Genomic DNA, 15,631 nt, shown 5'->3' with positions numbered 1-15,631 from the left:
TTTCATTCACCAAATAAAACCTTAGTTAATAGGGAGCTTCATACTTTATCTCTGTATAGTACATGTAAATAGCCTGCTGATGTTAAAAGGACTCTTTTTGTGCCCCCTAGTCAACATTGACTTCCAGTGGTTATGTGGACAAATTCCTTCAGGTTTTTTGACAAGATTTCAGAAGCGGCTTGTTATTGGCTTCTTCTGAGAGAAAGTTACTGGTCCAGCTGGCCTTGTGCCTAAGGTGGGATTAGAACTCATGGTCTCTTGGTTTCCGTCCTGATACCTTGGCCAAATTTCTGAGGAAACAAATAGAAACTGAAGTACCACCATCATTGTGGCTATTAAGAAAATACAGAGTGAATGTTGAGAAATTCTATTTCTTCATACCTAACAACCATGAACTTCCAAACACTGTTCATTTTGTTTACCTAACAGGTATCCAAATGTTGAAACAGTTCATTCTATAAATTAAATCTGTCTTCTTTTTGTGTATTTAGGCAAGCAGATAACCTCTAAGGAACCCAGTTATGATTAAATCTGAAAAGTAAACTTTAATTGAAAAAGTAAGCCTGCTTCCCAGGCACAGTTTTAGTACTATATTTTTAGAACAAAGAATGCAATTAGGCTATCAAGTGGCATAGCTTTTTTTTCCTGGAATGAGCCAACTCACCTGTGTGAGAATGAGGTTCAAATGTCTTCTCTCTGTGTGTAAAAACTTCCCTGCAAATAGAAACACAGTATGTTCAACAGAAAGCTATAATTCAGCCTTATCTCTGATAGTCTAATTTTACATATGGAAAAAAATTTCTTTATGTAATAATACTTTTTGCTATTACATCAGAGTTCAGAGAAAGAATAACAAGTTGTGAACTTTCTGCCATTGCTTTCTTGTCCACTCACATCAAATTCCATTCATTTCCAGGATAGTTTTAGTTGCCAAATGAAAAGCATAGTGAATATTTTTTCTGCAGCAGTGGCCATTTTTTCCCCTTGTGAGACTCATTTTGACCATTTCCTTTTTTGGGGTTGGGGGGAGGAAGGGAGGAGTGCCTCTCTGTATGAAATTGAAACATTTGCCAGGGATCACTGCCCTCTTTGGCTCCACAAGAATCTCATGAGAGTGACCAAGCATGCTAATGCACAACTCTCTTCCTAACTACTCTTTACAAGTATAATTGGAAATGTAGAACATTTTATGTGCAACTAACAGATCATGGCCTGGATGCAGAAATTACATTTTTTTATACTGATGTTAGAAATGTTTGAAAAGTAAAAATAAGCAAATTTCTTCCATAATTTATACTCAAGCAGGTATAAACTTGTATTTTTAAAAAATCAGAGCTTATAGTTTTGATGTTAGAAGACGTGTGAATACAAAATAATCATAGAATGTAATCTATTGTGAATCTACCAGAGAGTTCTACTGTTCCAGAATAAATAAGGACAAAACTATATTTCTTCCAGACAAAACTGAGAAGTGAATTATTAAATTCAGTCAAATTTGAATTACAAATTTGAATTCACCATTGAAACAATTTTCATTGCTTTGAAGGATCTCCAATTGATTACAATTATTTTACTTCCATTTGTGATAAGGATAATTGTAATGTGCATAAGGATGATTACCTGTGTGTCTGCACTTGTGAATTTAGTTATTTTTAGTGTGGACATTTTCTGAAAAAGTACACTGTAACTTATTTTAGAGAGAATATTTTCAAAGTCTCTCAAGACAGTTGCATAGATATCTTGCTTTCAGTATATCTATGCTAGGAAAATGTTTCATTCTATCAATAAATAGTATTTTTTTTCCTAAATACATCAGAATTAACAGCCTTTTGCTGCCAGTTGTTTAATGCAATATCCAGCTTTTTCTACATATGTAAAGGGGTTTACCTTCAATTTATGGAGATAATAAAGCTAAGAATTATTTGTATCTAACTTCCATAGTATTTTGCTAACCAAACAACAACTTCTCTTTAAGAATGTCACCCCAAGGCCTAGAAATATTTTCCTTCCTCTCATGAGGGCAAGAATGCCTAGTCAGCCAAGGGCTTGCCATGTTTTTACCCACTCCCTGCATCTAGTTAGACACCTGGAAATAAGTAGCTTAAGCAGGAAAAAATGAGCTATTTGCCAAAACAGAGAGGATCTCTGACTATTCAAATTCTGGCCTTAGGACAAGATAAGACCAATTGTATAATTGCAGGGGAGCACCAGAGTTTTGAGGGAGGCTGGGTGGTGATGCAAAGTGAAAATGAGGAAGGGGCCTTATGGTGATTACTAGGGGGTTGGGTTCCACACATAGTTATCTCCAATGAACAATCTTAGCATAGATTTAAGTGTAGTTTTGAATAGTCCTCTGGGAGAAATAAGCCATGGCTAACAAGTTAAATTGCACCTGCTAGAGCACTTGAGAAGATCTTGGATTTAAGATTAATGAACTTCTCATAGCTCAGGACACATTAACTTGGAGACTAACTTGCCTACATCCATTGGGGCCATGCAAACAAGACACCCCCACTTTAATTATGCAGTAGTTCTCAAACAATGGCACATTACCTTATTGGAATAATTGATCATTGGGGAACATGCTGTAAGTATGTCTTTATGGGATCTTTCTACTTGTAACTGATGCTAAATTGGGCATAGACTGTTCTCAGTTGGAGTTATTACTTAGAAATCAGAGATATTACTCAGACATAAGAATATTTCCAACCAGATTAACCAAAAAGCAGTTTTCTATTAATACTTTGGTACCTGTTATGTTACAAAATGCCTTTCTGCACAGAAGAAAAATTCTTCTATAGTATTTGATTACATAGTGGAGTTCAAACATTCCCCTAAGCAGCTTATTATGTTTTGGTTAAGCCTATTGTATGAATATTTGATTTACAATCTGTGTTTTACAATTTATTGCAATAGTGAGATATTTAATTTGTTTTTATGCCTTTAATTTCTTCAGGTTACGATTTCTTATTCTGTTTTAGGGCTCTGCATAAAGCTGCTCTCTCAGAAAGGAAATACAGTAACATGCAAAGTGGCGTAATGGAGATGTGGGTGCATACATGCGAAAAGTGAAATCAGTCGCTGGTAGTTCATTAAGCAAACTACAACATAGTTCAATATCTTAACCCAGTCTATGCGGGTGTGGGCGCAAATGGACACGCCGTTTCAACTGCAACCGAAAAAAGAGCAACTCGCACAAAAAGAAATTGGAGACATTTCGTCCTTTGACATAGCTTCAAAATAAATAGCTAAAACATTTTAAGTTCGCAGGCGCTCGGGACTTGAGCCTGCAGCGAAGTATTCTGCGGGAAGAGACGTCAACCACAAAGCTGCGCATGCGCAGTCTCCGTCACAGAGAATGCAGCGTGACGTTATACACTAGTTTTGCGGCTGCGGGCCTTTAAATTTGTTACTACCCTGCGTCATTGTTGATTCGCTTAATCGCAGAAAGAAAAAGGCTTGGAGGAGACAGCTGCAAAGGTTATTTTGTTCTGTTTGCTTCAAGTTCTTCTTTCTAAGGCTGTTTCGAGCCGAGGGCGGTGGGAAACGGCTCTTTTCTCTGGCTTCTTAAGTAGCAGAGCGCGTACGTGGCGCATGGCTGGAACTCAGCACCATGCACCAAATTGCGCACTTTTATTGCTACCGCTGAAATCCTAGGCAGACTTATCCAGGGAACCCCGAACTGGAATTTCTGCCAAGTAGATGTGCACACGAGCAGGCAGCACGGTGGTCGGATGATGCTTTGGTCTTTGGAGGCTCTTTCCTCCTTTCTCAGGCCCTGAGCCTCAGCGATCGCCTGGAGGCCGATCCTCCACCCGACACCAGAAGCTGTGGCTACGCCGCCCACCGCTTTTTTCGCTGCTTCCCCATAAAGTCCCAGCCTCCTGAAAACTTTGCTTGCCGTGCTATAGGCCGTCCCGATGTTAAGTGGGCGGTTTTGACTTCTGTCAACCCGCTTGGCAGAAAATTACAGGTGCTCGGATACTGTGGCTTGTAAAGTCTGGTGGCCGACTTGGAATAGGCAGTTCCACGGCCGCAGGTTCAAAGCCGGGGAAAGTCAAGCGTGTTGATTTAAAGCTGTAGTTGTGTTACAGCACAAACTTGAGTTTTACACACATGCAAAGCCTTGCCTGACCCCTCTGGGTGCCGGTGGGTTGCAGGCCTTATAGCCAGTTAAATCGGTATAGGACTGGCATCCTTAATGAGAAAAGAATTTTCCACTTTGTCCTCCTTTTCCTGGAAGTATTTCCCCCTTAGTCTGGCAAATTTCAATTCTGTAGCTAAGACGCAACACAATATATTTCTTTTCAAGGAGCAAAAGAAGTTGGTACCGGTACCAGGAGATGGAGGAGAAAAGGGACTCATTGGTGTTCCATAAAGAAGGATGGAAAATAGGATGTGTAGTAGTTGTTCTGGGCTGGGCTGGGTTTGCAGATTGCACTGAGCCATAAGATAGTTGATTTTACTTAGCTTGTGCATTCAGTCAGCAGTGGTTTTTGTAATGTTGAGGAAACCAAGATGCTCTGGGCCATGTGAGCCCAATCAGTATCCTTTTCATTTTTGTACATTCAGTGGGGATGAACATATAGGTTGACCCATCATTTTAATTTCAATACATTGAAGAAGGGTTAATGTACATGTGAAATCCTAACTAGATTTTTGTGTGCCTGTCATAAGGGAAAAGAAGAACCCAGGGGTTTTTTTCTTTTCCTGTTGGCAAAATGGGTCTTACTTCCAACCATAGGATCTCCCACAGTTGGATTTTAACAGTGAAAACCTACTAGCCCATGGACTACTTAAGAGTGAAATATGCTGGTGATTTACCTGGCAAGAGACAGCTCTTGGTTTATTATTTCCTTCAGCTGGGACTGATAAAAATCCCCAGCTCTGAAGTCCTATAAAGTGTCTGACGTCAGATTAGAATACCTTCCAGACTTTCAGATACATTGGATTATAAATCCACAATTCAGATGAGCTACATAACAAGAGTCTAATTCAATTCATCCTTATATTGTTTTTATAATTAGAAGGAAGAACTGGTGTAGTGAAATGGTTAAAATGTTGGACTTTTTCCAGAGACACTGAGGATCAAATCCACCTTCTCCCAATGATTCTCACCAGAGTGTCCAGGATTAAAAGGATTAAAGGATTAAAAAAGGAGTGGGATCCTTATGTACATTACATCCACAATGCAAGTGTGACACACAGTTGTAATGAACAATTTGAATAAGCAAATGACACAGTGGAGGAGGTGCAACTATCTTCATAGTTAGTCCATCTTCAGCTGGAGTATGTTAGCATCATTTGAACATTCTGAGAGGCATCTATTAGTTTGACTGGAATGATGTCTATGACGCAGATAACAAGCATTCATAAATTTCATGATTGATTTTTAGTTTAGACAGGCTTGTTCTAGCCATGAATTGCTTCCTGTTTAACCTGCCTGTGAGACCTTTTTCCCCAGCTGCTTGGCCAAATCCAGTTGTTGGCACAAAGAACCTAGGAAGGTCCTTTTGGAAGTGGCATCATGTACATGATGTGACCTCTGCTTGTGATAAAAAAAAATGTGTGGCATGACATATGGTAACCTGGTTACAGAAATTAAGTCCCAAACATGACAAATCACCCTCAATGGGACTATGGTTGCTGTTCACCAACTAAATTCAGTCACAATTTTAGATCTTTCCCTAAGAAAAATACCCTTATGTATTGCAAGTAACTGGGAGATAATAGAAGGATGGGGGAAAATAATGAAAAGCAGTTTTTGATCAGATGTTTAAAAAATGTTAATTTGTCTGAGTATTCTGACCTGGTGTCTTGCTTTCCTATACCTTTCCCATAACTGGCATATGCTAGGAATGGGAATTAAAATTCCCAGAGCTGCAGATAAAGCCTGAAGATTTTCATTAGCTTCAAGATGAGGAATTTAGGATGAGGGGAATTTAGACTACCCTCTTCTATTCTTTCCTGAAGAGTCAGATCCTAATCCTGCTTAACCAATTTCCCCAGCCTTGTGAGTCTTGAGTTAGGAACCCCATAGACCCTGTCCAGTTAGATAACAGCTCACTTGATTGCTGGAAATAAGTTCACATTACACAGGAAGGTTATGGTCAAGGAGCATGTTGTCTCAACACCAGGAATTCTGAAACCTGCAATGAGGTTCTTGGCTGATTCCTGATTTCGTATGGTAAGGACCCAAGGGAATTTGCAAGATATACACACTGTTGTTAGTGCACAATGTAAAAAAAGCCTTTGTTTTTGTTTAGACTAAACCAGAAGAAAAACTAACCTATGGGATTTTAGTTATTGGCTAAAAGCAAAAAGAAAATTTCATTATTAGGGTTTATTGGCTTCAAAGGCAATCTGGTAAGAGTGAGACTTTGAGAAATCTCCCTTTCTAGAGTCTAGCACTGGAAAAAGAGTCCAAGTGCCTATTTATGTCTATTCAAAATATATTTGTATTATATCCATATATGCTACAAATAGGGGAAGATGTCTGACCTTCTTTCGCTAAGACTGTAGATAGAGAGATGTGTTAGCTTGTGGTAACTAAAATCTGACCTAAAGTTGCTATTCAACTCTTGATTATTATTCATGAAGCACTAGCTGAGAATTAAGGATTTCTTATTGGGAGGAAGAAGGAGGGGGATAGAGAATCACTTTTTAAAATTTTCCTGCTACTTTGTAGAATAATAGCTTATGAAAGCTAAGTGCAAGGAGAGTGGGTCTTGCTAAGCTAGCACAGTATAGTGGCAGAAATGTTGAGTAGGAATGGGTGATTTGGGGCCAGTCACTCTCAGCCCAAGTGACCTTTTAGGGCTGTTGTGAGAATTAAATTGGAGAAAAGGAGTAGCATGTTAGCCCTTTCAGCTGCTGGAAGAAAAGGAAGGTATATAAGGAACAAAAGCACATTTCTACTGCATGAAACTTGAGAATAAAAATTTAAGGGAAGTTAAATATCAGCGGAGCTGAAAGCGATTATAGAGTGCAAGCCCGTTCTATTAGAAGTAACGCAGGTCAAGCACAGTTGCTCTTGGACTCGGGAACCGTAGTCGTTTTAGGGAACACTTAATGTAAGCGAAGACAGAGAACATCGGCCAGATGATGCAAACCGCTATTTTTCATCAAACTCTCGCGGGGAAGAATTATTTGCCCTAAGACTCAGCAAGATATTGCTCCTTTAAAACGTCTGCTTTGCAAGAAGTGGAGTCACTTGGAACTCAGAGGGACTTCATTGTCGAGTCTACAACCAGAGGATTGCTTGACGCACTTTTGAGTGGAATGGAGACTTTCGGGCTGGTTACTTCAGCAGCATAAAGCTTGCCTTCTCCGGGACTTACCCCGAAAGAAGCTGGTTTAACGTTGAAGAAGCAGAATTACTTGAGCTTCGTCTTAAGAAGGGAGCGCGGCAAGCAAGGTGTGCGCGCGGCGCCTCCAACCAGCCCGGAGGATTCGGGGCGGCCGCTGCCGTTATCAAGTTTCCGTCACCCCGCGCGCATCTCTCAGACGGGGCCGGTCCCCAGGCGCAGCCGACGGACAGAACCCGTGCGCTATGGCGCTATGTCACAATAAGGCGCAGGCCGCAGCCTCTCTCCCGCCCCTTTGATGGCGCCTGCTTCCGTTTGGTTACCAAGGAGAAGGATACACACCGCAACCCAAACTGAAAAGGCTCCCGAGGACAAGGAGAGTGCTGCTAACTGCAGGAGCCTTCTTGAATTTTGGCCTGGGGGCGCTGCCCACATCTCAGGAGGGAAGAGGCGTAGTGAAAAAGCGCGGCGAAAGATCTTGAAACCACAGCGAAAGTCGGCACCCTAAACCGTACTTGAGGGAACTCTCAGCAAGAAGGATGAGTCAGAGGCAGGTCCTGCAAGGTATTTAAATACGGAGCGTTTGTGGGCTGGACTCCCTTATTTCAGTTTTTTTTTAAAGCGAGTGATAGTACCCTGAAAGTTTGTGGTGTGTGTGTGTTTGTGTCTCTCTCTGTGTGTGTTTGTGCACGCGCATGAAAGATACTTCAGAGGTGCATCATTTGTTTCCATGCCAGATTGTGTCCTGGATGGTTGTCCTCAAAGAGATCAGGAAGACAAAAAACTAAATCTGATTTTATTAAACTACACTCAATATTATAACCTTCCAATCATCTTCCACTTTTGATGGATTGATTCTTTGGGTCCAGCCTTCCACTCCTAGCACATTAAAAATTATAATTTGCTCTCAAATTATGAAGGCCCCTTTTTCTAGATTTTATGGTTCTCACCCAAAGGTTCTAAGTAGAATATGATAAATGACACAGTATACGATATAATATTCATTTATATATGTATGAACACATGTTTACATTGAGATGTGTTTGACAGTTGGGCTGTTGGCTTGATCTCCCTGCTTGGGATTTGGCTGCAAACATTTCATCTCTTTGGGGGGAGGGGGTGTATCTTCAGTGCACTTTGAATTGTTACATCACACAAAAAATGTTAGCTGTTACATCACATAAAAAGGTATTTAAAGGCTAGTGCTCTGACAGAGGAGCACAATTCAAAGTCCCCACCCCCACCCTGGATGGAGATGAAACCTTTGCAGCCAAATCACCAAGCTCAGAGATCAAACCAGCAGCCCAACATGTTATATGCTATCATTGACTCCTAGCCACTATATAGTTAGGCCTTCTCCAGGGTTATCTGTGTCTGCTGATTAGCAGTGTTCCAATATTTGAGGAACTGTCACAAAAAAGAGGGGTTCAACCTATTTTCCAAAGCAACAGAAGGCAAGACAAGAAAAAATGGATGGAAACTAAGCAAGGAGAGAAGCAGCCTAGAACAAAGGAGAAACTTCCTATCAATGAGAACAATTAACCAGTGGAACAGGTTGCCTTTAGAAGTTGTAGGCTCTTCATCACTGGAGGCTTTTAAGAAGAGACTAGACCAGGGGTCGGCAAACTTAAACATTCAAAGAGCCACTTGGACCCCTTTCCCAGAGAGAAAAAAACTGGGAGCCGCGAAAGTGCACACATGATGGGGAGAACTTGATTGAAGAGTTTAATTAAAAAGAAATAGAGGCGGCTGTGCATGAGTTCTCTCTCTCTCTCCCTCTCTTTCTCTCCCTCTCTTTCTCTCCCTCCCTCCCTCCCTCCCCCCTCCCTCTCTCCGATCTTCTGCTCACCTGGCAAGCTGGCTTCACACTGTTCTGGACTAGCTGTCACATATTCTTATTGGGCTGGCTCTCCTGCCTTGCTTTCTGTTGCTTCCTGCTTCTTGTGGAGACACAGCAAAAGGCAAGAGCCCTGCCCAATAAGCTTGTCAGCTTCTTGGAGAACAGCATGAGTTACACACACACACACATACACACACACACAGACAGAGAGAGAGAGAGAGAGAGAGAGAGAGAGAGAGAGAGAGAGAGAGAGAGAGAGAGAGAGCAAGTGCCTCTCTCTGTCTCTCTCTCTGTCTCTCTGCAAATGGCTGGGAGCCGCAGGAGAAGGCTGAAAGAGCCGCAGGTTGCCGACCTGTGGACTAGACCAAAATGGTGTAGGGTCTCCTGCTTGAGTGGGGGGGGGGTTGGGCTAGAAGATCTCCAAGGTCCCTTCCAACTCTATTATTCTGCATTCTGTATTCAAACTTGGTAGTATAGATATTCCAACAGTGCACACACTTGTAATTGAGTCTATCCACTTGGCTGCTGGTTATTCTCTTCCATCTTTCTTAGAATTATGGGCTTCTCAGCAGAAGTAAGTACTGCATAATGGGTCCAGGATATGATTGGAACATGGTCATATGGATCTTAATGAAAACTTAATGAAAATTCTGGTTCAGAATTTCAGGGAAAACTATTGCCTGCATAGTTTTATTCTTTGTAGGTTTTGATATATTCTGGCATCTGAATATCTTTCCCAAGAGCTCCAAAGCAATTTTAACAAGTCTGCAGTGTTGTTTCTTGTTTGGTGATTTCTTTACTGTTGACAGATCCTAAAAGGTAGAAGCTATTCTGTAATTCATTGTCAGTTCTAAGTGGCTGTTGTTCTTGATGTCACTAATTTGATCTTCATTATATTTAATCTCAGTCCCATTTTTACTGCGCTCCTTCACTTCCATTACTGGAGCTTATTATTTTAAAGAACAAATACTTAATTATATAAAGCAAATACTACATCTTGTTTCTTCTTGCCCATCCCCATGCTATCATTTATTTTTCAGTCTTAATGTGTTACTCCCCTTTTAAGGCAGAATTTGACCTTCTGGAATTTGTTATTCTGGAATTTGTTATTCTTTTTCATGCATATATCATAATAAAGGGAGACCCATAACATGACTTTTTTGTTCCAAAGTTGTTTGTATGGAACAGTGTTACTGAAATGCATTTACTCTTATTTACTTTCTTCTTTGCAGTCTTTGAACAATATCAAAGAGCTCGAACACAATTTGTCCAGACAGTTGCAGAACTTGCTACTAGGCCCCAAAATATAGAGACTCTCCAGAATGCAGGTAAACAAACAGAAACAAGACTATCAAAATGGGTTTTTTCTTTAATTTCATTACAAGCTTCTTAGTACTTTTGAATCCTGTATATATCTATATCTATATCTATCTATGATAGCAAAAGGCTAAAAATAAAAAAATATATTTATATATTAATGTTCTCTTGTTTATTTGCTTTCTAAAACTACTCAAATACTGTAAATTGTTAAATATAGTATGGCTCAGTTTAGACAATGAAAGACAGAAGGGAGCAGTAATTCACTGTCCAGTGCTCAGATTTTTTGACAGAAAAAACCAACATTGGAAAGCACAGAAATATAATCTGGTTAGATTTAATATGTTAAAGGTTAAGCTAATTTTATATTAGTATTTTGGGTATATCTCTAGTTTCTTTAAATGACAATTACTAAATTGCTATTTTGTATATTTTTTATTAGATTACCAATGTTATATTTTTGGTTGTACTTTACATAATTTCTAGTTGGTGTATTTTATCAATGAAATATTTAAATGCAAAAAAAAATTCAAACTGTAGCAAAATTATTAGCCCCAGAAATGATGCATCAACTTGAAACACCTAACACCATATTTGTTTAGGGATTCTATCAAGAGCACAATATAATTATTAAAAATTTAATCTTCAAAGTTGTGAAGATTAAAAGAAAAGATGATTAAGTTACTATTTTTAATTATATACATGTTAGATGTAAGTCCTATACTTTGTTTTTAAAATTTATGAAAATATGGATGATTTATTTTAATATTGCTATTCTCAATTTCAGTCATGAAGGTATTAAACGGTAAGTACTAGTGAGCATATTCAGGATTAGGTGGTAATCCTGTAAGTATTGACACATGAAAAAATAATTCTCATTGAATTCAGGAACAATAATTAACAAATAGATACGTTATGATATTGAGAAAACAAACTTAGACTTTGATTTTCTTTTCTTATTGTTTTTGTATCCCTTCTAGTAGATCAGACTTAGTGATCAGACCTAGAAACTGAAGTCTTGTACCACATATCAACTCTGTTAAAGACCTATTGAAGAATAATTTTTTCAATAGTTTCTTCTTATTATTCCTTAAGAGAATAAACTTAAAAAGAGTCTGAATATGTAAATGCTAGGGAGAAGGAGAATAGTATAGCAGGTTTATTTAAAAAAAGAGTTAATTTTAATAAGATTTCATACAAAATTGGCCTAATGATTTGTTCTTCAGTATTTTGGTAGTGTTGTACACTATCACTATTTTATTTATTTCTAGAAAGAAATCACTCTAATTGCAAAGGTTCTTTAATGTGGAATTTCATTTCAGGCTTATCCTGAAGCAGCTCCTATGCATTTAATTTTTAGCCAGAAATATAGGCCTAGCAGCAAGATGTAACAGCTAAAATATTACAGTTACAGAAACGAGGCATGGACAACTTAATTTTATAAACAATATAAGAAGGATGTAAAATAACTAAAGCAGCAACATTTCTTTTTTATCAGAAAGTACTCTGGGGTGGGGGAAATACTTGTTCATATTAACAGAATTTGCCTTAAAATTGCAAGATTAGATCCAGACTAAATTGCATATGACTTGCATTAAAAGCAATTGGATCTTTATAAGTAAACTTTCATGTTGATTTCTGTTTGATCTAGTTCTAATACTCTTCATGTCTATACACATGCGAAGCCTTCTGATTTCAATGTGCTAAACTCTCAGGTAAATGGTGAAGGATTTCAATCATTCTGGATACAACCCAGAGCACTATAAACTTTATTTATAAAATTTAGTACTGTATATTCTTGTGTTCTTGTGATACAGTGTATTGGTATAGACATTTATGTAGGAATATTAATCCTTTTACTGCTTCTATTAAAAAGTGTCAGTTTTCATTGACTTATCATATTTAGTTGAATCACCACAAATCTGTTATCTAGATAGTTCCCATCGCTCCACAAACCATAGTAACTGATCAGGAATTTTATACAATTTTTTTTAGAAATTTATACTGAACCGGAATAAAGAATTCCAATGATCCATTGTATATACACATTTTTCATTGTTTCGGATGAAGTCACGTAGGTCCTGTATATTGAAAGTATGTGAAGAATTCAATAAATCCTTTCAATGCTGTAGGTAGGATTTTTTTTTGTCATGAAACAATCTTCAGTAACAAGCTTCAATAAATTGCAAAAGTTATCATTTTTGATCTCAATAATTTAATCATGAAATGCTAGCTACAAGCATTTATATTCAAAGATCTTCATGAGAGGAAAAATGATGAAAGGTACTGAGATGCAAGCTCTACTCCTTTCAGATTTAAATGCAATGTCACAATGCATTCTGCATCATTGTGGTGAGCTGCAGATGCCTATGTCTATACTTCGTATAATCTAGATACATTTTAAAAATCAGGAGCCAGACTTTTAAGCAGAAAAAGTTGCATAAAAAGTTTGATGGTTTTATGGCTCTATGCATCATAAGTGTGCTTGCATGGCAACATAATTCCTACTGTTCATCTAAACTACATATTTTCCAGGACATGTTTTAGAACTCAAACAAAATATTATAATATGAAATTTATTTATTTATTTATTTATTTATTTGATTTTATATACCGCCCTATTCCCGAAGGACTCAGGGCGGTTTACAGGGCGAGTTAAAAGAATACAAATAAGTACACTTTAAAATAGAATTAAATAACACTAGCCCACAATTAAACAAATTAAAATTAAAATTAATTAAAATTAAAATTAAAATTAAATTAAAACCCCCTCAGTCCAGGCCAGCAGGATCAAACAACCAAGTTTTAAGGCGAAACGAGCAAAGGTCTGGGGCAGTCCGAAGTTCTACCGGCAGTTCATTCCATAGGGCAGGCGCGCCCACAGAGAATGCCCTCCCCCTTGGAACCATCCGTCGGCATTCCCTAATCGGCGGAACCCTAAGGAGGCCCTCCCTGTGGGAGCGCACAGGACGCTGGGAGGCTGATGCTGGCAGCAGGTGCTCCCTGAGATAATCTGGGCCCATGCCATTTAGGGCTTTATAGGTCATCACCAGCACCTTGAATCTCACCCGGAGAATTGGAAGCCAATGCAGCTTGCAGAGAAGAGGTGTTACATGAGAGTATCGGGAAACTCCCATTACTACTCGCGCAGCTGCATTTTGCACCAGCTGAAGCCTCTGAGTGGTCCTCAAGGGCAGCCCCATGTAGAGAGCGTTGCAGTAGTCTAACCGGACTGTTTCGTGTTAATGCTTCATGTATTTAATGTAGTGTAAGGAATCTGAAGCTATAATAAATTGGTTAGTCTTTAAGATATTACGATGCCTTCATTTCTCTCATGTAGTAACTTATTAAAGCTAGCTATTTGGGAAAATGAAGTAAAATGTATTTCAGTTTCTTTTATTTGGAGGACTGGAAAAAATTAAGCAGTCTGTGGAGTAAAGTAAACTGCTGGAGTAAAGGAAATCAGGCTTGCTAAACTCCTTAATGCAATACAGCTGATAAAGATGGACATGCAAACTGCAAAGCAAAAGGTCTTGTTATGGGAGAAAGGCCACATCCAAAAGCAGAGAAATAATTTAGTTTGAAAACTCATCAAAATGCCCTCACATGTATTCTTTCTCTGGTTCATCCATGTGATCTGCTTTGAAAGAAGATGCCCCATTGGCTATGGAGAACATAAACTTACAATCTAGCCGCCTCTTGGTGCCAGTTTGCAATTGAGGCTGTCTGAAATCAGTCTAAATTATTACAGCATGAAAGTAGCGTTTTCTGTGGTATTTCAGCGTATAATTTCCCATATATTCTAGGAGGACGAGCCTTGAAAGTCACTGATCTGCTGGGTAGACTTGGTAAAGCACATCAGTTGCAGACTTCTGCTTTTCATCTGGCTACTAGGCCCTATGTCTCTATGGCCATTTGTACAATGATTTGCTTAACAACTGTGGTAAAAAAAGGTTGCAAAATTGATCACAACTCTCTTAATAACTCTTGCTTAGTAATGGAAATTTGGGGCTTAGTTGTCATTGAAAGTCGAAGACTACCTGTATTTCTCACTTTTGGGGGTTTGGACACTGGCTATTAATTTTATGGAATCGAAATCTTCCACACTCTGGTACTAAAAATAAAGCTCTATATCATTTAAATGATGGCCTCCTTCATTATGTATAATTGATAACTTCCATTGTGGCAGTTATCTTCTTCCTTTTTAAACTTTTCATCCTTTTGGCTGGGGAGTTTAAAAACCATTTCAATAATGACTTTCAGCCCTTGATTCAAGATTGAAGAATTGCAGTTTTGGATGCTTTAGTACCTGTAGGCGAAGAAGATGCAGATTCTGGAATAGGAGTCTAAAGAGGCTTCTGACCAGAATAGTTATGTGTGTGCAAATGCTCCAAAGCCAGCCTCCTTTGAATTCCATTGACTCTTATTTAGTGCCAATCTAGTGCTGACTTATAGTTAACTAGATTTCTAGTTTAGGCTTTTGCAATAAATCTTCATAATTGGAACTTAATGTTTGGTCCTGAATCTTTCTGCCTGACAATGCCTAGGCCCTAGCATCACACAAAATAACCTTATAAAGGGTTCTAGATTGGCTCAGAGCAAAGCACTTTCTGACTAGAAGAGAACAGAAAGTAAATTTGGGGCAATGGAAATAAAAAATTATCATGAGTGGCACTCTGTTGCAGTGCCATTAAGGTCAGACTAGATGGTACAAAAGGCCTGGGTAGATTGGCATCAGCTTATGGTGGGGGGGTCTCCTCTAAGAAACCATCAGGCTCATGTGCAGGAATTCAGAGAGAGCAGGGTGGATGGCTAAAGTATACACAGTTCTTGTTTAGTGATCACAATTGGGACTAGCAACTTTGCCATCAAGGGGAGAAGTCACTAAGTGAAATTGTGACTATGATTATGATCTTATTTCAGCTTTCCTTTGTTTTACAGGCCTGTGAAGGTCCTGAATGTACAGATTGGTTGTAAAGTTTTTCAGCACCAATATAACTGCAAATGGTCATTAAATGAGGGAGTTCTAAACAAAAACTATCTGTATAGGGATGAGCCAGGCCAAGTCAGCCATAAAGCTGTTAAAACAACTCAGCACCAAAGCAAAGTCAAGAAAGAACTGAAGGCAACTTTGTGTGGGCTTTCAGTGTAGCAGCTTTTTCAAATA

At 38.7% G+C, this 15,631-nt stretch overlaps 1 protein-coding gene across 2 annotated transcripts in view; it reads left to right on the top strand.

The window, feature by feature from the left end:
- Positions 1-7,290: 7,290 nt before the first annotated feature.
- Positions 7,291-15,631, top strand: part of SPAG6 (sperm associated antigen 6) — a 53,768-nt gene continuing 45,427 nt past the window's right edge. For both annotated transcript variants that reach the window (XM_081346353.1, XM_081346352.1), the window contains exons 1-2: positions 7,291-7,871; positions 10,380-10,475. In XM_081346353.1, coding sequence (XP_081202479.1) covers positions 7,847-7,871; positions 10,380-10,475 — 121 coding nt within the window. In that variant the 5' untranslated portion in view covers positions 7,291-7,846. The remainder of the gene's footprint in view (positions 7,872-10,379; positions 10,476-15,631) is intronic.

The sequence above is a fragment of the Vipera berus genome, assembly GCF_964194415.1.
Source record: "Vipera berus genome assembly, chromosome: Z".
NCBI lineage: Eukaryota > Metazoa > Chordata > Lepidosauria > Squamata > Viperidae > Vipera > Vipera berus.
This window is presented reverse-complemented; position numbering and strand designations above follow the sequence as displayed.